Source organism: Bubalus bubalis, chromosome 18 (genome assembly GCF_019923935.1).
Source record: "Bubalus bubalis isolate 160015118507 breed Murrah chromosome 18, NDDB_SH_1, whole genome shotgun sequence".
NCBI lineage: Eukaryota > Metazoa > Chordata > Mammalia > Artiodactyla > Bovidae > Bubalus > Bubalus bubalis.
This window is the reverse complement of record NC_059174.1, coordinates 58198567-58221875: the sequence shown is the minus strand read 5'-3', so window position 1 is coordinate 58221875 and position 23309 is coordinate 58198567. Positions and strand designations below refer to the sequence as shown.

At 40.8% G+C, this 23309-nt stretch overlaps 1 protein-coding gene and 1 pseudogene across 2 annotated transcripts; one reads left to right on the top strand and one right to left on the bottom strand.

Moving 5' to 3' along the window:
• Window positions 1-335: 335 nt before the first annotated feature.
• On the bottom strand, window positions 336-23187 carry LOC112580427 (zinc finger protein 160). Of its 2 annotated transcripts, none has more exons than XM_025270239.3 (5): window positions 23038-23187; window positions 20587-20645; window positions 15171-15253; window positions 9420-9546; window positions 336-2353 (listed from the first exon to the last, which is right to left on the bottom strand). In XM_025270239.3, exons 3-5 carry the CDS (start codon window positions 15183-15185, stop codon window positions 963-965), a joined length of 1533 nt encoding a protein of 510 aa, XP_025126024.2. In that variant the 5' UTR covers window positions 15186-15253; window positions 20587-20645; window positions 23038-23187; the 3' UTR covers window positions 336-962. The 2 variants fall into 2 exon arrangements, with proteins under 2 accessions (XP_025126024.2, XP_025126026.2); XM_025270241.3 differs by having other exon boundaries at window positions 9430-9546.
• Window positions 10378-10776, top strand: LOC112580434 (annotated as a pseudogene).
• Window positions 23188-23309: the final 122 nt, after the last annotated feature.

The window sequence follows — 23309 nt, the reverse complement described above, 5'->3', positions numbered from 1 at the left end:
GTTGGTAGAACATTATGTTTTATACAGGCTGGACTATGTATGGAAGGGCTTCCTGATCCTACTGACCATGATGAGTCATGTCCTAGTTTTACATTATTTTCTGCCCTCCCTGTTGCTAAATCACACACACTATTGAATTTTGTAATTCAGGCTATGTGTTTTTCCAGGAAACACGGATGTGAATGAATCGTATCTAATGAAGTCAGCCCCTTCATCTGATTCCTTCCCTGAGACCATTATGAAATGCATGTAGCAAACGCATTTGATCAATGTATTACCAAAGCGAAGATCTTAGAGCTCACCACACAACAGGCCATTAACTGAGAGACTACTTGTTGGGCAAGGAATAGTGACTTTATTCAGAAAGCCAGGAGACCAAAAAGATGGTGGGCTACTGTCCCAAAGAATCATCTTTGCTGAGTTAGAATTCAGGTTTCTTTTACAAGAAAAGAACTTACTGCAATTGCTGAGTACCTGAACTAAAGTCATCAGAGACTAAATATAGTGAAAAAGGTAAAGGATTTGCCACAATCACTGAATCTGGGAAGTATGGCTCCACTATGTTCCTATCTTGTGACTTTTGGGTAAGATCCTCGCCACACACATTACATTGCTGTGTGTTTTCTCCAGGATAAATACTCTGATACTACTGTTGAGACTTGAGCAGTGAGGATAGGGTTTTTTGTTTGTTTGTTTGTTTCCCCCCCCCCCCCCCAACATTTGTGGAATTTGTGAGGAATCTTTCTAGAATGAATCCATGTTCTAAAGACCTGACTAATAAATACATATATATCTGGCTTCTATCCAGTATGAATTTTCTCATGAAGCCTAAGATGTTGCCAGACTCATGACATTTGTATGGTTTCTCAGTAGTGTGAATTCTCTGACCAAGAGTAGGGTGTAAATTTTGAACTTTGAATTTTGTAGACTTCTAACATATACCACATTCACATGAGTTTCTCTCATGTATGGATTTTCTGATGTTTAGTGAGTGCTGAGACCTGAATAAAGGATTTTCCACACTCGAAACATTTGAAAGGTTTCTCTATATGTATTCTCCGATGACTTGTAAGGTGTGAATTTCGACTGAAGAACTTGCCACACTCATCACATCTGAAAGGTCTCTCTCCAGTATGAATTCTCCAGTGAAGTCGAAGATGTGGTTTTTGACCGAAGACTTTTCCACACTCATCACATTTGTAAGGTTTCTCACCAGTATGAACTGTCTGATGACTTAAAAGGATTGACTTTACACGAAAGGCCTTGCCACACTCATCACATTTGTAAGGTTTTTCTCCAGTATGAAATCTCTTATGACTTATGAACTGTGAAGGTTGACTAAAGTGCTTGCCACACTCATTACATTTGTAAGGTTTCTCTCCAGTATGAACCCTCTGATGACCAGCAAGGTGTGCATTTCGGCTGAAGACTTTGTCACATATATCACATTTAAATAATTTCTTTCCTGTATGAATTTTCTGATGTCTCCTGAGATTTGAGCTGTCAGTAAAGGTTTTGCCACACTCATTACATTGGTAACTTCTCTTTCTTGCATGGATATTCTGATGATTTACAAGGAATGAATTCTGACCAAAGATTTTACCACATATATCACATTTATGTAAGTTTGCTCCTGAGTGGGTTATCTGATGTCTAGCAAGGGTGGAGCTATCATTAAAGGTTTTGCCACACTCGTTACATTTGTAACATTTCACTTCAGAATGAATTTTCAAATGACGTGCAAGCTGTGAACTTTGATCAAACAATTTGTCACATACTTCACATTTATGTGATTTCTCTCTTATATGGATGGCCTGATGTTTAATGAGGTATGAGCCCTTAAGATAGGCTTTCCCACACTCATTACATTTGTAAGGTTTTTCCCTCTGTGCTTTGAGGTCTTGTGTTACTACTGAAGGATTCATGAAATCATTCCCATATATATTAGAAACAGTGGTTCTTTGAAGTGGTGAAAATGAGAAACTGTTGTTGACAGACCTCTCAACTTCATAATATTCAGAAATTATCCCGCCAGTTTGAAATATCTGCAGTTTATCCTGAAAGTTAAATCCAAGCCTGTTTCCAAAGGGCTTGATTCCTGCATCCTTTATATCATGCGAATCTCTTCCATCAGGCACATTTCCATTAAGGCTTACAGGTGTTCCTTTGTAATTTCTTTTGTCATCTCTCCCCTGACACACAAAGTCACACATATTTTCCTGACTTTCCCAAAGATGAAAGCATTCAATTTCACAGCTTTCAGGTCTTCCCAGCATCAATGTTTGGAATGTTTCTCGTTTATCACTGGTCGCTTTGGGTTGTAAATGCTTGATCACATGTGTAGGAGAGATATCTACAAGATAAAAAGAACCACAGGTATCCTGCTCACAATAATTCAAATAAATCTTTCTTGTTGAATATATATTACACCAAAAGTAATACTTACACCAAGTTATGAAACACCACAATGATGACCTTAAGTTTCTACAAACACTAAAGTAATAGAATACTTAACTTAAGAAAGCATGATAACATAAATTCACCATTAAGGTAGCCTACTTTTAAAAACCATATGCCAAACACACTCACATTGGACAATCTTAGGCCAACTCTCAAAAACAGGGTTATTTTTCTACCAGGACCCCTAGGAATGTATCAAACAACAGTTGTCTCAAATTGAAAAGAAAAGTATTATACTATCATTGTATTCTGCATACTTACTGTACATAAATTCTAAACAATGTATTATATATTATAACAGTAAATAATCCAAAACCAAGCTTACCCAATTAATAATTAACTATTCATAATTGGTTGTTTACAGTCGAAAACAAATGAGAAAATGAAGAATATGACTAAAACAATTTTTTGGAAACAACACAGTTTTCTAAATCTGCTCTAGAACTACGTACGCAAAAAGAAAAGGCATTTTACAATGTTAACAAGTAGTATGTGTCAGCTGTATTGCAGAATACACGCTAAATGACACATAAATTAAGACGTAAAATATTCACCAGTTTTCTAACAGCCAATAACCAAAGCAATCCCCACCTATGTTGTTGTTCAGTCGATCAGTCGTGTTTGACTCTTTGCGACCCCGTGGACTGTAGCCCACCAGACTCCTGTCCGTGGGATTTCCCAGGTAAGAATAATGGAGTGGGTTGTCATTTCCTTCTCCATGGGATCTTCCTGACTCAGGGATCAAACCTGCATCTTCTGCATTAGCAGGAAATTCTTTACCACTGAGCCACCAAGGAAGGCTTATCTCTAGCCATGTACTATTCTTAATTACCTGGTTTAATGGCACCAAAATATAATAAATATAAAGTGAGTGCTTTGTGTATTTATTGACTAGCGTCAGACACAATATTGCTGAAAAATGTTGCAAGTGAAAAGCATACAAGATATAATGTAGTTGAGGTTTGAAAGAAAACAAAATTCTGTAAAGCAATTATCCAATTAAAAAATTAATAAAAATTTAAAAAGATATAATGTAGATAAAGTCATATCATAAAGAACATGACAGAATATAGATATTAGCTTTAAGTAAATTTTGAGTATTTACTATAAAACATGCATTACTGTAATACAACTGACAGCACTAATTTGCTTTAAAAGGCATGAAGTAAAATAACATGTTTTTCTCTAATCAGAGTAGGAAACACACCCAATTGGTGCACAAAGTGGTAAGAGAACCAGGATATGAATCTGAACCTACAGACTGAGAAAACTTTTTTGTAAACATGACCACCCACCGAATGAATAGACTAGAAAATATTAAAAAAAAAAAAAAAATACAAGGAACTTAGAAAGAAAATATCAAGGAAGATATAAGAGAGAAGTACTCTGTTTAACTATTATTTAACCACCCCATCTCGAAATGGTTTGTGAGCCATCATGGATGTACAGAGTGATTTAGGTCATGTCCTGAGAAACTTGTTCAATAAATGACCAGACATTATCTTTACAGTGAGAGTATGTAGAAGGTGGAGGGATGTGATAGGTAAGAACAATGTTTCCATCCGTATCAAGGTACTATGTGAGGAATGGTCAGGACTAAGAAAGGGCCTGCGTGGAGCATAGGGTACACAGGTTTATGTCAGATAACAGCTTATGACTGCATGTCTTTAGGAAAATAACTGAGAGCACAAACTACTATACTGACCTTAAAAGAAAAGAACTGGTTCAGCAAGTTTATGGCCATTATACTATGGGTATGGGACAGAAACAAGAGAGATTTTAAAAGTGACTGTGATATATGGAGAAAGGAGGATAATACCTGTTATACTATTTACAATGTAATGTATCCAACTGTGAATTTTGTAAGTTACAATGGAATGCTTATATTCAAGAAAAACATACACAATATTCCAGGATATTGTGTAAGAATCTTATTAGCATAAATCAGAAGGAAAATCCAGGAAAAGGCTATCTAAATCTGGGTTCCTCTGCCAAGTATGATTAACCTCTCTACTGGACATTTATTTTGTTTCTTCTTCCACACATGTTCATCTCAAGATCGAGGAGTATCAAAGAAAAGGAGGGATTGAAACTGACTCTGGAAGACCTTCCCAGTTACAAAAGCCTTTCTGAGGCATCCAACTTATTTTTGTAGAAAAAGGCTTTACTCTCCTAGACCTTACCTGAGTTCAAAAGAGCAGATTCAGTTACTAACACATAAAAGGATCATACCATGATCAAGTGGAATTTATTGCAGGGATACAAGATTTCTCAATATCCACAAATTAATCAGTATAATACATCACAACAGTTGAAGACTAAAAACCATATGAAGATCATTAGATGCAGAAAAGGTTCTGACAAAATTCAAGTGCCATTTATGATAAAAAAAAAAAAACCCTTCAGAAAGTCAGCACAGATGAACCCTACCTCAACATAATTAAGACTGTATATGTCCAACACACAGCTAACATCATACTCAACAGGGAAAAACTGAAAGCATTCCCCTTAACAACATGAATAAGACAAGAATGTTCACTATTGCCAATTTTGTTGAACACATTTTTGGAAGTCCTAGCCACAACAATCAGAAAAGAACAAGAAATAAAAGGAATTCAAGTAAAAAAAAAAAAAAAAAAAAAAGCTAAACTGTCACTATGATGCTACACACAGAAAATCCTGAAGATGCCACCAGATGACTACTAGACCTCATCAATGAACAGAGTCAACTTTCTGGATACAAAATATATAGAATACTGCTGCATTTCTATACACTAATAATGATATATCAGAAAGTAAAATTAATGAAACAATCCCATTCACCATCTCATAGAAAATAAAAAAATTCTAAGGAATAAACCTACCTAAAATGTCAAAAGAACTGTACTCATAAAACTATAAGATGCTGATGACTGATACCAAAGATGACACAAACAGATGGAAAATATACCATGTTCTTGGATTGAAAGAAGTAACACTGTCAAAATGACCATACTATCCAAGGCAATCGACATATTCAATGCAACCCTTATGAAATTAACAATGACATATTTCATAAAACAAAGAAAAACTTAATTTGTATCAAATACAAAAGACTCTGATAACTAAAATGATCTTGAGAAGGAAGAACAGAGCTGGAGGAATCATGTTCCTTGAGTTTAGACTATACTACAAACTTACAGTCAACAAAGTGAAAGTGAAGTCACTCAGTCATATTCGATTCTTTGTGACCCCATGGACTGCAGCCTAGCAGGTTCCTCTGTCCATGGGATTTTTCAGGCAAAAATACTGAAGTGGGTTGCCATTTCCTTTTCCAGGAGATCTTCCTGACTCAGGGACTAAACCTGGGTCTCCTGCACTATAGGCAGATGCTTTACCCTCTGAGCCACCAGGGAAGTGGTATGATAATGGCACAAAACAGAAACACAGATCAGTAGGACAGGATAGAAAACCCAGAAATAAACCAATTTACTTAGTGTCAATTATTCTATAACAAAGGAGGAAAGAATACAGAATGAAGAAGTCGCTTTAATAAGTGATGCTGGGATAAATGGATAGTTACATGAAAAAGAATGAAATTACAACATTCTCTAACACCACAAACAAAAATAAACTCAAAATGCATTAAACATCTAAATGCAAGACCAGATACTATAAAATTCATAGTGGAAAACAAATGCAAAACACTGACATAAATGTCAGCAAAATTTTTCTGGATCTATCTCTTAGAGTCATGGTAATAAAAGCAAAATCAAACAAATGAGACCTAATTAAATTTAAAACCTTTTTGCAAGGTAAAGGAAACCAAAAAAAGAACAAAAATACAAGTTTTGCACTAGGAGACTATATATGCAAATGATGCTACCTATAAGGGATTTATTTCCAAAATATACAAACAGCTCATACAGCTTAATATCAAAACAAACAAACAACCCAATCAAAAACTGAGCAGAAGATCAAAACAGATATTTCTCCAAAGGACACAAATAGATGGCCAACAGTCACCTGAAAAGATGTTCAACATCTCTACTTATGAGAGAAATGCAAATCAAAACCACAAAAATGTATCACCTCACACTGGTCAGAATGACCACCATCAAACAGTCTACAAACAATAAATGCTTGAGAGGGTATGGAGAAAAGAGAACCCTCCTACACTGTTGGAAGGAACATAAATTGGTACTGCCACTTTGGAGAATAGCATGGAGGTTCCATAAAGAACTAAAAATAGAGCTATCACATGAACCAGCAATTCCAATCCTGGGCATATATCCAGAAAGGATGAAAACCAATTCAAAATGATTCATGCACCCCAATGTTTTTAGCAGCGCTATTTATACCAGGCAAAACATAGCAGCAACCTAAATGTTCACTGACAGATAAAGGGATAAAGAATATGTGGTACATATATACAAGGGAATATTGTGAAGTGAAAGTAGCTCAGCTGTGTCCAACTCTTTAAGACCCCATGGCCTGCAGCCTGCCAGACTCCCCTGTCCGTGAAATTCTTCATGGCACTGAAGACAACAACTCCAACAACACTGGAGTGGGTTGCCACTTCCACAGCATAAAACACAATGAAGTAATGCCTTTTCCAGCAATATAGACAGTCTTAGAGATTATTCTAAGTGAAATCAGACAGAGAAAGACAAATATCATAGGACATTATAATGTTGAACTGAAATAAATGATACAAATGAACTTATTCACAAAATAAACTCACCAGCATAAAATACAAACTTATGGTTACCAAAGGAGATAGTGCAGAATGGCGGTAGGGGCTGGAAAGGGAGAGATAAATTAGGAGTCTGAATATATACAAACTAATATATATACAAAATAGATAAACAACAAGAACCTACGATATAGCTCAGGGAACTATATTAAGTGTCTTGTAAACTGCTGTATACCTGAAACACAACATTGTAAATTAACTATACCTAAAAAGTGGAGAAGGAAATGGCAACCCACTCCAGTATTCTTGCCTGGAGAATCCCAGGGACAGAGGAGACTGGTGGGCTGCTATCTATGGGGTCACACAGAGTTGGATACAGCTGAAGCGACTTGGCATGCATGCATGCATGCATTGGAGAAGGAAATGGAAACCCACGCCAGTGTTCTTGCCTGGAGAATCCCAGGGACAGAGGAGCCTGGTGGGCTGCCGTCTGTGGGGCCGCAGAGAGTCGTACACTACTGACGCGACTTAGCAGCAGCAGCAGCATACCTAAAAAGAATGGTTAAAACAAAAACAAAAACACCTCTTGTGGAGATGTTCAAATGATGTTTCACAAGGGTGTAAAAACTACTAAGTGGGGGAAGCAGTCTATGAAACAAGACATGTTGACAAAACTGAACACCCACCAGCAAAAGAATTTACTTGGAACATTATCTTACACTATAGACAAAAATGAACTCAAAATGGCTCAAAGACCTAAACCTAAGTCCCAAATGTATAAAACTCCTAGAAGTAAACGTGCAGGAACTGTTTCTGGAAATTGGACCCACAAATGATTTACCAGATATAACACCAAAAGCACAGGCCACAAATTAAAACCAGATAATAAATTGAACTATATCAAAATTATAAACTACTGTGCATTAAAATGCAGTGAGTTTGAAAAGACAATCAACAGTAAAAGAGAAAATATGTGGAAATCATATATCTGATAATAAATGAGTAAAAAGAATATACAAAGAATTTTAAGAGGGACTGATCATCAGTTCCACCATAGGGACCATTCCCCAATCAACCATCCAAAGCATTGCAAATACAAAACAGAAACACTAAGAGTAACACAGAAATTTGGACTCAATGAAAAAATAAAAAATACTTACAATGCACAGAACAACAGTGCAGCCAATAGCCTCATAGATATGAGAATGTGAACTTGGACAAAGTTGTCCTGGGATAAATTCCCATACCATTTACAGAGGCTAAAATATATGGTCCTTGATACACATGAACAACACTGTCATGGTGCCCTTGACAGAGTCTCCAAAGCCAGAAAATAACCTGGAAAGATGTATCAGGCTCTCGTGATACTTTCTCTCTCATAATCCTAGAACATACTGACCACTCTACTGGATAGCTTCAAGTGGTGACTTTGTACAGAGCAAGAAAATAACATTAGGAATAGTGTCTCCATCACAGTTTTCTGTTACCTAGTAAATCCACTCCAAAGAGACTCACCAGAGGCTGCCAATTAAACATAGGTGGGTTATCACAGCAAAGAAACCAGATAAAATTTCAAACCCTCAGGAATATATTTCAAAGAAATTTAAGAGGTAAAAGGATACAAAGTAAGGAGAATGTAACATCGGGAACAGCTGACATTCCCAGACTGGGTAGAGCAGCACAAGAATAAAAATAACACAACATGAAGGTCAGACATTACAGGATCTGGATATGGGACCATGCGCTCGACCTACAGATGGCAAGCTAAGAGCCTGCGAGATTCACATATGCTCCCCTCGTAGGATCTAGGATCAAAAAGACGATCTCTCTATCCACTCTCCTTACATTTTCCTAAGTAACCACCACAGAGAATCCAATCCACCAACTTGTCCCACTCCTAAACAGAAAAAAACAGCCCTTTTGAGATATTCGTTTTTCTTTATACATTGTATTTTTAGCTATTTTTACATCGCTCCCCACTGTCCAGAGCTTTTTCTCGTGCTCCAATGTGGAGATACTATTCAGATCCGAAACAGAAATTCTGGGACTCCCCTGGTGATCCAGTGGTTAAGACTCTGCATTGCCAATGCACGGGGTGCAGGTATGATCCTTAGTCAGTGACATGAAACAGACACAGCATCTGACGAGGGTCAGTTTAACCTTGTGAAGCTGTATCATGCCCGAGTCACCAGAAGCCTCAGATGAAAGACATCAGGGCCTCCCAAGGGGCACACAGGGAAAATGCAGATACCCAAGGGCAGCTCTGGAAGGAAGTCATCCTCACCCACAGATACCAGGTTCCTGCAGGTCTCCAGCATCACGTCCCAGTACAAGGCCCTCTGAGCAGGGTCCAGGAATTCCCACTCCTCCTGAGTGAATTCAATGGCCACATCCTCACAGGTCAGTCGTTCCTGAAATGAAACCACATGTCACCAAAAGGGCCATGAAACGTTCTCATTTTCATGCAAAAGAGAAAGGGTAGTAAGGGTTAAGGATTGACTTGGTTCAAGTATGTGTTCTAACAGATCCATGCAGGGGTATCTGGAGAAATTATGGATCTCTAATTTTAATTTCTTATGCTTTTCCTAAGACCTTATGAGATCCTCCAATTTAATACAGAATTTTCATCATTGTTCAAAATCCATGAAATATATATAAATACAACTCAACAGTATATTGGCTATACAGAAGTGTCAGATTTTATGTTCTACCCAGTGAGTGCAATTCATTATCTAGATGAGGTACAGCATGAGTGGTGTATTCAGAGATGACAAAGTCCATGGCACTTTTAATGGAAAGGTCAAAATTTTCAGTTATGACGTTGATAACAGCAGCAAGGACCAAAAGTGTCTGAAGGCTTCCGGCTGCTCTAAATTACTGTAGTATTACTCTAAACATTAAACAAGTACTTTACAGGCAAGAACCTGTCATCAATGTAATAGCTCATTAAAGAACCATCTGTTCCCACCTTACAGAAGAAAAACTGTGTCACAGACACTCTGAGAAACTCAACTCAGATCAAGAAGGTAAATATTACACGAAGCACCTGAACTCAGAGGCTTGGGCTCAGCAACTGAAGCTTAAGCATCTAACAGTTAAGTAATACAGAGAACATTAAAAATCCTTTGACAGAAGGCTCCTAAAGAAAACTTGAAAGAAGTCCAAGGTGAGCCTCCTCCCTGCCCCTCTGTTTTGTCTGCATGGGGAGCAGCTCTTGGGCCTTTGGCCTTCATCCCCTGAAAATGGACACCTGTGCCAAATTCGTCTCCACCCCCTCCCTGATCGGGAGAACCTCCCCCCTGTTGAGTGATCACTGTCCACAGTGGTGGTGAAGGACTGGAGACACTGACCGATGAGAGCCACAGCAGCTTGGTAGCCCCAGGTCCCCGGACCATCTCACTTATTCCTAGCCACAGCTTCCGAACCAGTGCCATTTCAAGGGACTCTGACACAGCAGACAAGTTCCCTGGAGCTGGAGCTGCCACAGCAAGGGTGGCTGGCTCCAGGCCTGGAAGTGGGACTGTGTTCAGGAGCTTCATCACTGTTATGCCAGGAACCCTTCTCTCAAACAGTAGCTCTTCTACGCCATGGGCATGGCCCTCTCAAAGGCCATGGGGCTCTTTTGCTTGATGGTGGTCTAGCTCATTTTCTTCACGATGTGAAGGAGCTGTTTCCACCTCCCATAGTTCTTTCCCCTGTGTCTGCCCTGTATGTTCCCTTTCCTGTAACTCCCCAGCCAGCCTGGGAAAAGTGGTGGGCTCACGGTTTCACAGAAGGAAAACAAATAAATATTGTATTACTATGAAAAAAAAAACAAAGTCCAAGGTGAACAATGTGGAATGGCATGAAAGGTCATTATAGATGTGGATACAGAAACACAACTGTTAGTCATTTACTCCTTAAACACTAACAGGATTGTTTAGAAAATTCCAAGGCCACAGATTATACTGATAACATAATTTCAACTGAAAAAAAAAAAAGTGATATGTAGTTTTTAAATCATGATGTCTTCTATCTAAACCACAGACTTGCACATGCATGCATACATATCTATAAAAAATTAACTGAAATGAGAGGATTCATCTCTTGACAGATTTATTAGACAATTTTATATCATCCACATTTATTTTTTATTCACATGTATTTCAGCATCTTTCAGACAATAAAAATGTATTTTTTGTACTCAGCTGAGTTTGTTAACAGGATTCTATACTAGGCTACCAAAAGAAAACTGGTAAAAACAATAAAAAAAAAATACCTGAATTCAATTCATAATAAAATTACCATATACAAAACTACAAATACAATTTTATCCATGTAAATTTACATAGCAAGGCATTAACAGAAGCCAAAGACTTTCTTTGCTTTTTTTTCCATCAATAAAACAGTGATTTGAAATTAGAAGAGTCATTAGATTATGACAAAAAAAAATGATCACAATAGTAAAGTAAAAAACTTCTTGGAGAATTAAAAATCATGGCAAAAAGAATATGTAAAAAAATAGTTATTAAGCAAGACTATCTCAAGAAACATCATGATGGGAAGGAAGCATTCAATACATTCCTTCTGAAATTACAGTGGCATGAAAGGAGCTGTCCAGGGTGCCTGTCTTTCACCACCATACGATGTGCATGAGCAGGGGCCACTAGAACAAGTAACAGGAAAAACACAGGGCAAGAGACACAGAGTTTGTCAGAGTTGAAACAAGTAGCACTCACAAACCTAAGGACATGGAAAGGTGAAAAGTGAAAGGATGGAAAAGACAGTCCATCCTAAAGAGAGCAGGGGAGACTGTTATATCAGACAAAATAAACTGAAGGAAAAAAAAAAGTGCAATGAGATAAATTGTATAATGATAAAATGGTCAATTTACCAAAAAGCTGTAACAAGTAAAAATATATATGCATCTAACATTAGATATCTCAGAAAAATGAAGCAAACATTAAGGGAAAGGAAGACATAAATAGTGGCACAGGAATAGTATGAGATTTCAACGTTCAAGTTGAACAGGCATGTACAGATCACACGGCCCAACAAAAGCATAAAACACATGCATCTCAAGGACACACAAAACATTCTCTATGAGACACCACAGGTTAGGCCAAAATTAACAACTTTAAGAGACTGATACCATAAAAGTATCTTCCCTAACAACAATGAAATAAACACAAGAAAAAAAGAAAATTCCCAAAATGTGGACATTAAACAACTCACTCTTACACCACAAATGGGTCTAAGAAAAAAATCACATGGAAATTTTTAAATACATGGATGAAAACAAAAAGACAACATTACAAAATTTATAACACAGAGAGAAGTCTGTACTAAAAAGAAAGTCTGAACTGTTAAATGCTTACAGTAAAAAAGAGGAAAGATCTTAAATCTGAACTCTACTTTTAGACTTCTAGGAAGCAGAAAATGGAAAACAAACTAAACTCAAGTTTAGCAGAAGGAAACAGGTAAATAAGAAAGATTAAACCAGAGATAAAATAGAAAGCAGAAAAATATAAAAATCAACAAACCAAGAGTTGATGTTTTGAAAAAACTGTATAGGAAAACCCCACCTAGACTAAGGAAAAGAGAAAAAAAAGATTCAAAGAACTAAAAACAGATATGAAACAGGAGTGATTACAACTGAGGTCAAAGAAAGTTTCTAAAGATAAGGAAGGACTATGACCAATAATGCCTATAAATGACAGAATATAGGAGATACTGGCAAATTCTCAGAAACATACAAACTCTTTTACTTATTAAGAAATTAAAAAATTGAGAAGTGTTAAAAGTGAAAGTGTTAGCCACTCAGTCGTGTCTGACTCTTTGTGACCTCATGCACTGTAGCCCACAAGGCTCCTCTGTCCATGGAATTTCTCCAGACAAGAATACTGGACTAGACAGCCATTCCTTTCTCCAGGGACTCTTCCGACCCAGGGATAGAACCTGGGTCTCCCGCACTGCAGGCAGATTCTTTATGATTTGAGTCACCAGGGAAGCCCATTATAACTAGAGAGATTTGAAAAGTAGTCAGAAACCTCTAAGAAAAATACAGGACCAAATTCTACCAACATTTACAAAAGAATTACCACTAATCCTGCTAATTGTATGGAGCAATCATGATTCTAATAGTTTGATGATTTCCCAAAGACACAAGAAAGGAAAACTAGAAACCAATACTCCTGATGAATACTGATGCAAAATTAAAATACTTGCAAACCCACTTCAACACATTAAAAAGATCTGGAGAAACAGACACAGAGAACAGATGGAGCGGGAGGGGAGGAAGGAGAGGGTGAGATGTATGGAGAGAGTAAAATGGAAACTTACATTACCATATGTAAAGCAGAGAGCCAATGCGAATTTGCTGAATGACTCAGGGAACTCAAACAGGGGCTCTCTAACAATCTACAGGGGTGGGATAGGGAGGAAGATGGGAGGGAGGGCACATATGTATACCTATGGCTGATTCATGTTGGTATTTGGCAGAAAACAACAATTTCTGTAAAGCAATTATCCTTCAATTAAAATAAATAAAAAGATCTGACACCATGACCAAGTGGATTTTATTCATATAAGGCAAGGAGAAGTCAACATACAAAAATCAATTAATATGAAACACTACATTAACAGATTAATGGAAAAAAAAAAAACAGGATCATCTCGATGCAGAAAAAATCATTCGACAAAAATTTGACAACATTTCAAGATGGAACACTCAACAAACGACAAACAATAAATTATACCAACATCAACATAATAAATGCCATTATGAAAAGAGCACAGCAATGGGGAAAGAATGAAAGCTTTTCCTCTGAGGTCAAGAAGAAGGCAAGGACACACACTCTGCACTGCAGTTCAACAAAACACTGAAACCCTTAGAGCAATTAGATGAGAAAAAGAAATCAAAGGTCCCCAAATTGAAAAAGAAGTAAATTTATCTTCTTTCCCACATGACAAAGTTTCATCAGTAAAAATCATAAAGATTACAAAAGAAATATGCTATATCAAAAAAGACTCTTTAATAACCACACAAAGGATCAATCAATCAATTAACTCATTATCAAAACTGCCATGGCAATCTTTGTAGAAGCAGAATAAAACATGGTGAAAGTCACAGAACTATTCAAAGAGCAAACAGCAAAACTCTTGAAGAAGGAAGATGGAGGTCTTTCTAATTCAACACCCATTACAAGGTAATCAAGGTGATGTGGTACTGGTATAAAAACAGACAAAGCAACTGAACAGAACACAGTACTCAGAAATAATTCTTTGTGTATATGTAAGGTATATTCACAAGGATGTCAAGATACACAAAAGGGCAAGGACAGTCTCCATAACCATGATGCTGAGAAAATAGATATCCACCAGCAAAAGAATGAAGGTGGAATCTTGCTTGCATTAAAGGTTAAAACATCTCTGTGTCAAAGGATTCAATCCACAGAGTGAAAGGACAACCTCTGAAGAATGGAGGTGATGAATATTTCCACCTGCCAAAGACTTAGATTCATTTCATAGCTTAAATCTGATAATGAACTAAAAAACACTGTTTCACTAATGTCTATTTCTGAACTTTCCATTCTATTAGCAATAAGGATTTAAAGAGATTGACCCACATTTTAGTTTGAACTGCCTTAAAAAAGTCAGAACAAACTTCCCCTAATTGATCTGATTCCCAGATTTTACCGGCTATTGTGCATATTAATACCTGACTTCCACGTGCAGTTTCCTTACCCTGGTTGATAGAGCAGATAGCACATCCAGATAGGCCCTAAGCAATCCCTGACTCCCAACAGCACTAAGACCCTGTCTCCAACCCATGGGTGAGAAGCCCTGCCCAGGATGGTGCCCAGGGGAGCCTCCTCACAAGGGCCAGGCCACCAGGTCATGGGGAGACGGGATCTAAGTGGAGACAACAGGCCCTGAGGGAAGGCCCCAGGTGAGTGTGCGTGTACAGGAGTCACACAGGACACTCCACAGTCAGACACCATTAGCAAGTCCAGAGAAGGGCATTTCAGGAAGGACAGACTAAATATGACCTTACCTGAGAAAGAGCCATGCCTCACTCCTTTTCTTTCCTCTTCCTTAACTTCAGAGCTTCCTCAGGCAACGTAAGTCTTCAGAGGTCTATCATGAAAGTTGAAAACATGCTGTTTAATGCTTAGAGTCAACACATCCCCTTCCTGAGCCCCAACCACACACACAGGGAAGCCCTCACCATGAGGAACACACAGTCCCCTGTGGCCACTGTCTCAGGAGGGACTCAGGACAGTCAACTCCCGCAGACAGACCAACATCGACTTTCCCACACTTTCCGTCGGATCACACTCCCCTCCTGGTGAGGCCTCATGTCCACAGCAACAGGGGGCACCTCCGCTGACCAGGCAGTCTCCTTCAGGTCACACAGCAGGCCCTGATCCATCCTCAGTCAGAACAGAGCACGCCCTTCTCAGCCCAGATCTCAGCCCTCAGGACTGGGAGGACTCAGAGTCCTGATGCTCAGTGAGGGATCCAGATTGGAATCAGCTGGGGCATCTTAAACATTCTCGAGCTGTGGACCAACACAAGTTACCTGAAGGGGAAATCTCTGGTCAGAGGGTACAAAACATGGGTATGCAAAGGCCCCATGAATGAAACGTGAAGCCTGGGCTGAGCACCATTCAGAGGAGAAGAGCACCCCCCAACTCTCTTTTTCTTTCCCTGCCTTACTAAGGTGTAACTAACAAAAATGGTATAAACGTACTGTGTACAAAGTGATTATGTGGTAGATTCATACACTGAATAATTATTATAGTCGAGTAAGTTACACTTCCACCTATGAATATACTGTATTATTTCTCTCTGGGTGAATTTCAAGGATATAGAAACACTAACGGCAGCACGCAGTACCTCAGATCCCCAGAACTTACTTATTCTACAACTGAAAATCTCTACTTTTTGACTACCAGTGCCCCATTTCCCCCTCCACCCAGCTCCTGGTAACAGCCTTATCACTCGATGGCTCTATGAGTTTGACAATTCTAGTTTCCACATACTGTCTGTCCTCCTTTGTCAGGCTCATTTAACTTGGCATAATGTTCTCTAGGTTCATTCATTTTGGCATAAATGCAGGATTCTTGATTTTTATATTTATATATAGAGAAAAAATAGTTCATGAGTATACAGTATATAATAAATATTTCTATACCACACTTTTGTTACCTATTCTTTTGTCAAGAGACATCTGGGCTGTGTCTATGCCTTGGCTACTGCAAATCCAGTCACACTCATGGGACTCCGGACATATCTCTGAAAAACTGATCACTTTTCCTTTGGATATCTGTCAGAAATGGGTTTGACAGACTGTAGAACTGTTTTATATTAATTTGTTAAGGAACTTCCATTTTATTTTCCAACAAAGCAGTACCATTTACCTTACCACCAAGAGTGCAGTTAAGATTCTGTGTCTTCTCTACCATGCCTGTGTGTGTGCTTATTTTGGGAGGGACAGGAGTAGATAACAGAGAACCCAGCACTTGCCTGGCAGCAAGAGAGTTGCAGCTCCATCTTCTAGAGGACGAGCCTCCGGGCTGCCCTCTGATTTTTCGGAGCCATCTTCCCCTACGTCATAGGACTTTGACTCTTTTCAGGTTGGGCCCAGAGATCCCTACTGAGCAGGACCACCATATAACAAGCATTCTGCAACCTTAACCTTAGTACTCCTAATTTCCCAGTGGGCCTCAAACAAACTTACAAACTTTCATGGTGTACACAGAGCCCATAATGAGCCTCAAACCCTCTTATACAAACACAAAGCATTCCAAGCCCTGATGACTCACACATGAGGCAAAATACAAAAGAGGATACCCAAGGATCCACAGACACAAGACACCATATTTTCATTCACATTGAGTGATCCAGGTCAAACATCGAAATCTCCAAAGACTATGAAAAAGGGATCATTCCAATGATCCACATGGCCCACTGAGACCTCAGCATCTTCCAAGGAAACACTCCAGATTCTCTTGGTATCTTTCCAAATGCACATGAACCTTTCTTCACAGGCAACCCCAAGTACACAATGATACCAAAGTTGATGCAAAAAATGACCTGAGATATTCCCTGTTACTCTATGGTGCCTGCCTGCTAAAAGAGCCAACAAAAGCCAGGGCGTGGAGTGGATGCTGGGGGCACCTGCTAGAACCAGCCCCTCAAGCCCAAGGCTCCCATCCTCCTGCACCCACAGGTGCCTGCGGGCTCAGCCCAGGCCACAGTTCTAACACTGGAAAAGACTTCTCCTGGCTGAATTCCACGTCCTTCATTGCTGCTCACGTGTGGTCACGAGTTGTCAAATCAAACCTGTGCAGGCAAGTGTCAGCCTCAGCACTGCTGTCCCGGGAACACGAGCTAAGGCATTGGAACTTCAAACCATTCCATGCGGGCTCTCCAACAAACCCGCTCCCAGGTTCTCCAGCCTGAACTGAGACATTCCTTTCCAACAGATCCACACCTGCCTTGTCCCTGCAACTACACTTGGGATGGGCGCACGCTCCATTCACTGGGCTCACCCTGATGCCCCCAAGTACTGCCACAAGCCTCCTGCAGACCCCACCAGGCTCCCTCAGCTTTCCCCATTTGTCTACCTCTCCTCCCTGCATGACTGGACTAAGCAAGACTAAAGCGCACTGGGGTTTCTTGGCAAAGGGGATCACAAGAGGAGTGTCCACGAGCTACCACCTAAAGGACACTGTACATGCAGTATGGAAACCAAGAGACTGGCGCTCCTGGGAAAGTCTGCCACCACCTGGGGCCACTATGGAGTCCATGTACAAAGGCATTTGAGATGATGAAGTCTCAAAGCAAGGGTCTCCAGGTCTCACTCTCTCTTGTTTTCCCCACCCACACCTACTTGGAAGATATTCTAGCCCTTGCAGGGGGGCAGGCAGCGTCTTCTTCCTGCCCCGTTAGGTTTTGCATTTCTGCTCATCCTCAGTGCACTGAAATCACAATCGTTGACACTGAGCACATGAACTCCTAGAAAGCAAAGCTGCTATCCACGATGGTGACTGGTCCTGGATGGACAGAGCTTAGATCTGGGGGCTGCAGAGGACTAAATCCAGCAGACTAAACATGGGGACATCTTAGCCCACTGCTTGAGGGCACCAGTTTTGTAGGGCTTTTCGGGATTTCCTATATTTCTTGGCTCTTCTTTTGAGTAATTAAGTAGTCACATGGGGTAAAGATCAATTACAGCTGAAATGTTCAGAACATGGGAAACATCTTCATCACCTGCCCTGTTCTCTTGGTCTTCCCTGAGGATTATTCAGCCCAACCCATAGTCCTGTCATCTAAAGACATTTCCGGTATCAGGTACTGCAGCCACATTGGGAAGAAGAGGAAAACTATGAGCCCTAAAAAGAGGGGAACCAGGAAGGACTTAAAATAATCCACAAAGAAGGGCATTAATTTCTGCTGCTGGCAACTGATACAGAGGCAATAAACCTGGGTAACATGAGAGAGACTGTTAGGAGGGGATGGGGAGACCTCTCTGAGCCTAGACTTGAAGGGTGACAAAGGGCCTGAGCCAGGGTGACCTGAAGGTGAGAAAAGGAACTACAAAGTCAGACAGAAATGGTTTTGGTATTTGGAAACAGAGAAAAGGTAAATGAGACCAAGACAGGCTGAACCACGAGCAAACGGTCAGCTCGTGAGGCTGGAGACTCTTACAGGGCCCTGAGCTTGACAGAGGGCTGTGGAGCCACAGCGAGGAGTCAAGCTTTTGTCCCAAGAACAAATGAAAGCCAGTGGAGGTCTAACGTCAGGACATAAAAAAAAAAATCTCCCTTCAGATTTAGCCTTATTCACAGAAGTCATCTGATTCTCAGCCTGTGATCCTGCCTCTATCCTACAGTTTTCTTTTTCGTTTTTCATTGAGGGAGGACTGGGATCTATTTAAAATTCTAATTACCACCAGACACTCCCTCCAAACCAGAACTGCAACACACAGACACACAGCCAATTTGGCTAATCATTTCAGGGGTCAGTGTTGCTCACGCTGAGTTTCCGGTCTAGTCTCTCATCTCCATGTTACAAGTAGGCTCCCTCAGGCCAAGAGAGAAGCCGTTTATGAGAAGGTCTGAGCTGAGTGAAGAGAACCAGGTATAACTGAATAATGAAATGAGAGGCTGAAGTGCAAGGGGGCCAAGTTTGTCCTTAATGCCCATCCCATTTAACACCAGGAACATCTGTCACGTATCTAAGCAAAAGAAACTTTTCTTTCAAGATTGGGTCAAACTGATACCAAGCAGGTAATTCTTTATTATAAGATTGCAGTAAAATATTTTAAAAATACAGAATTGAAAATATATATCCACTGGTACAAAAAACTTTGTAAGGGGTCAGCTTAGAAATAGGATCTGAGCAATTGTTTTTATCATGAATAGAGAAGCTCTGTTGGAAGGTTCCAGGTCAATCCAGCCCATCCTTCCTCATTTGCACAGAAAAGTCAAAAAGGGACCTGAGGGAAACATCTTCATATCACCTCACAGATCATTTTTCACTGATCATAGAAAATGGAGAAAACAGACCATTAGACTAACTAGTTAAACTAGGTGTTTTTTTTTCTTTTTTTGAAAGGAAAGAATGAAGCATTTTATTTTGTTGGTTTTATTGTGTTAAATGTTCTTTTATTTTCCCATATCTCAAAGAAATGCCTTTAATTTCACAAGATCTAATGTCATACCTCCATTATTCTCTGGTAAAGAGCTGAGACCAGAAATATCCATTTGTGTGTGCACACATAAACACATACACACAATTCATGTCTTTGGTAAAACCACAGTTGAAAATATGTCTATTTTATTACACGATGTCCCATACATAAAACCCTCCAAGATGTTATTTCTCTATGAATTCAGAGAAAGGGAAGGGAGGTGATCTTTGCTTATTAACTTGTAAAATTTCAGTTTCCTCATTTTTAATTTTTAATTATTTTAATTGGAGGATAATTACTTTATAATATTGTGATGGTTTTTGCCATACATCAACATGAATTGGACATGTATACCCCCATCCTGAACCCCCTTCCACCTCCCTCCTCACCCAGTTTCTCTGGGTTGTTCCAGAGCACTGGCTTTGGGTGCCCTGCTTTGTGCATCGAACTTGCACTGATCATTCTGTTTTACATATGGTAATATATGTTTCAATGCTATTCTCTCAAATCATCCCACCCTTGCCTTCTCCCACTCAGTCCAAAAGTCTGTTCTTTACATCTGTGTCTCCCTTTGTTGCCCTGCATGTAGGATCACTGTTACCATCTTTCTAAATTCCATATATATGCATTAATATACAGTATTTGTCTTTCTCTTTCTGACTTCACTCTGTATTATAGGCTCTAGTTCATCTACCTCGTTAGAACTGATAAACGAGGTAACATTTTTGCTAAGTATGGCACAAAATAGTCTAGATGATTTACTACTTACCAAAGAAAATTTCAAATGTACGACATGAAGGGAAGAAAGCACTCAGGCAAGGAATGAATCTGAAAAAAATTTGAAAAAAAAAAATTGTGAATTATTTTTAATCTAAAAATCTGGTGTCAAAGTTTAAAAAAACACTGAGAATAATCATATTTAGAAAAGGATGATAAGAGTAGAATCAGATCAGATCAGATCAGTCGCTCAGTTGTGTCCAACTCTTTGCGACCCCATGAATCGCAGCACGCCAGGCCTCCCTGTCCATCACCAACTCCCGGAGTTCACCCAGACTCACGTCCATTGAGTCAGTGATGCCATCCAGCCATCTCATCCTCTGTCGTCCCCTTCTCCTCTTGCCCCCAATCCCTCCCAGCATCAGAGTCTTTTCCAATGAGTCAATACTGGAAACTAAAAAAGCGTATTTCTGAAGTTAAAAATGATTACAGAAACTGAATGAATTAAGACCTATTCCAAGCCACAAAAAGCACCACACACAAAGAAAGGAGAAAATGTGAATCCATTAAAAAAAAAAAAAGTGTTCCTTTAAAAATGCTACCCAATAGTAATACAGTGGATAAGAATCTGCCTGACAATGCAGGGGACATGGGTTCTATCCCTGGTTCAGGAAGATCCCACAAGTACAAGCAAGTAAGCCTGTGCACAACTACTGAGCCTGTGCTTTAGAACCTGGGAGCCACAACTCCTCAGCCCACGGCACAGAACCGAAGACAGCACAGCCAAAAAAACTTAAAAAAAAAAAAAAAAGCTACCACAGAGTGACACAGTCAGTCATTTCTTGCTCCAGGTCTCTTCTTCCCTGATCTCTACCTTATGATAGGACAAGGGAAAGGGTTCACTCACAACTCAGTGAATCAAGCCACTGCCCCAGGCTCAACAGGGTTTGCAAATGAAAGTCATCTTCTGCCACAAGTAATAAAAAAAAGACACAAGTCTTATAGACAGGAGTTTTGAAATTCTCAGCCTCCTCTGTATAACTAAAAAAATCATCTGTATCCAAACAACTGGCCACACCTGGATCGAGCTTACCCCTCTGTTCACCTATCTCCCTATTTCATCTGGGTCTCGGTGTCTCTTTCTCTCCCTCTGCTCTCCTGCTGTTCCTGTCCTATTTCCTCCCTCACACGTGTCCTGTCCCAGGCTGCTGCAATGCGTTCCCCATCGAAATGCTCTCTCTCCCCAAACCTTCCCGAGCCTTTCAAAAATCCATACCTATGTCTACCTCTTTCTTCCCCCATTTCCGCTCCCTCTCTGCGCTCCAGTTTACTCCTCTTCTCTCGCTGTGACTCTCCCTTCCTCCCCACTCTCTGGCAGCCCATGTGGCTATGCTTCCTTCCAGCCCCTTTCTTCCTCTGCTCCTTACCTCGTTCTCTGCCAGCACTATGAAACCGGCCACCTCAGATTGAGACGCAAACCCTGTGGCGGGACCCCAACCGGATGAAAACACAACTCGGGACTCTAACCCAAGAGGCCTGGACTCAAACCCGGCCAAAACCCAGTTAGGGCCTCTCCACCTCTGACGTCCTTCATTGCGCTTCGCCTCCCCGTTCCCATCACTGACACGGGGCAGTTCTCCCTATGCTGTTTTCCAATCCCTGGAGATCTGGCTTTCTAATTTATTAATACTTCTCCATTTTACTCACTGGGCTATTTTCAAGGCTTAATCTCTTTGACTTGACTATCCCTTTGCAAGTCCCTCAGCCATTCTCAGTTTTCCCATTGGTTCTCCCTGATGCTTTTCTCCTCAGTTGCAGTTATTTCTCTCAGTCCTTCTGACTCTGCTTCTCCTGATCCTCCTGCCTCCTGAATTTACTGAGTGGGCCACAGAACGAGACGCCCCGGGACCGGAAGAGCACCTTTTCCGACCGAGTTGAATAGGGCATGGAACAGCACTGGCTGTCACAAGGCTGGACCAGGTCACCTACCCTACGCGGGGTGAGGGGACGGGCTGACAGGAAAGGGGGGGCCTGCGGGTAGAAGGACCGGCCTCAGGAGACGCGAGGACAGAGGGGCTGGGAAGGAGGGGGCTCAGGAGCGGGGCGGGCTCTCCGGAATCCCGGGACCAGGGAGAGGGCGCGGCCTCTCCGGGAGCGGGGGCGACGGGCTCTGCCTCCAGCGGTCGAGAAGGCGACGCGGCGGGGCGCGACTCCAACTCGCGAGAGAGGGCTTTACTTGGCGAGGCCAGAGGTAAAAAAGGGTTTTAAGCAGGAAAATGTCGCCAGAGGCGGTGTCTACGCGGACAGAGGGCCGAAACCGCCTCAAAAACACTTTAAAACCCAAACGAAAAGACAACTAGGCCGCAACGGCAGCGGCAGCGTCTATTCGGGGCCGAGCACCGGGTGCCAGGGTTTTCAGGTCGCTGGCAATTCCCACACCATGAGGATGAGTGAGCGGGGGCGGAGGTGGGGGTTGGAGGGGTAGCGAGCTCTGCAAACTTACTCTAGAAGGAAGCTTAGGCGCCCCTCGGGGATCTCGGCTCCGGGCTCTCCAACTTCCGGGTCTGTGTGAAAGGGCTTTTGGTATTAGAGCCTCGGCTTCCGACCAGGGGCGGGGCGAGCACCCGCTGTGCGCAGAGTTCGTGGGAGGGGCCGGCAGCGGAGGGGGGCGGGGCCTGTTACCTTGACAGCATTAAGTTACGGTCTGTAACACTGCTCAGGTAAAAGCTTCAAGTTATGTTGGAAGCCAAGATACTTCCTTGTAAGACTAAAAGG

What these genes read in the sequence shown, in the direction of transcription:
- LOC112580427 (XM_025270239.3), bottom strand. An exon ending in CAGGAACCTGGTATCTGTGG is followed by an intron (nt 2,354 to 9,419) that starts GTGAGGATGACT and finishes TTTATCTTGTAG; the next exon opens with ATATCTCTCCTACACATGTG.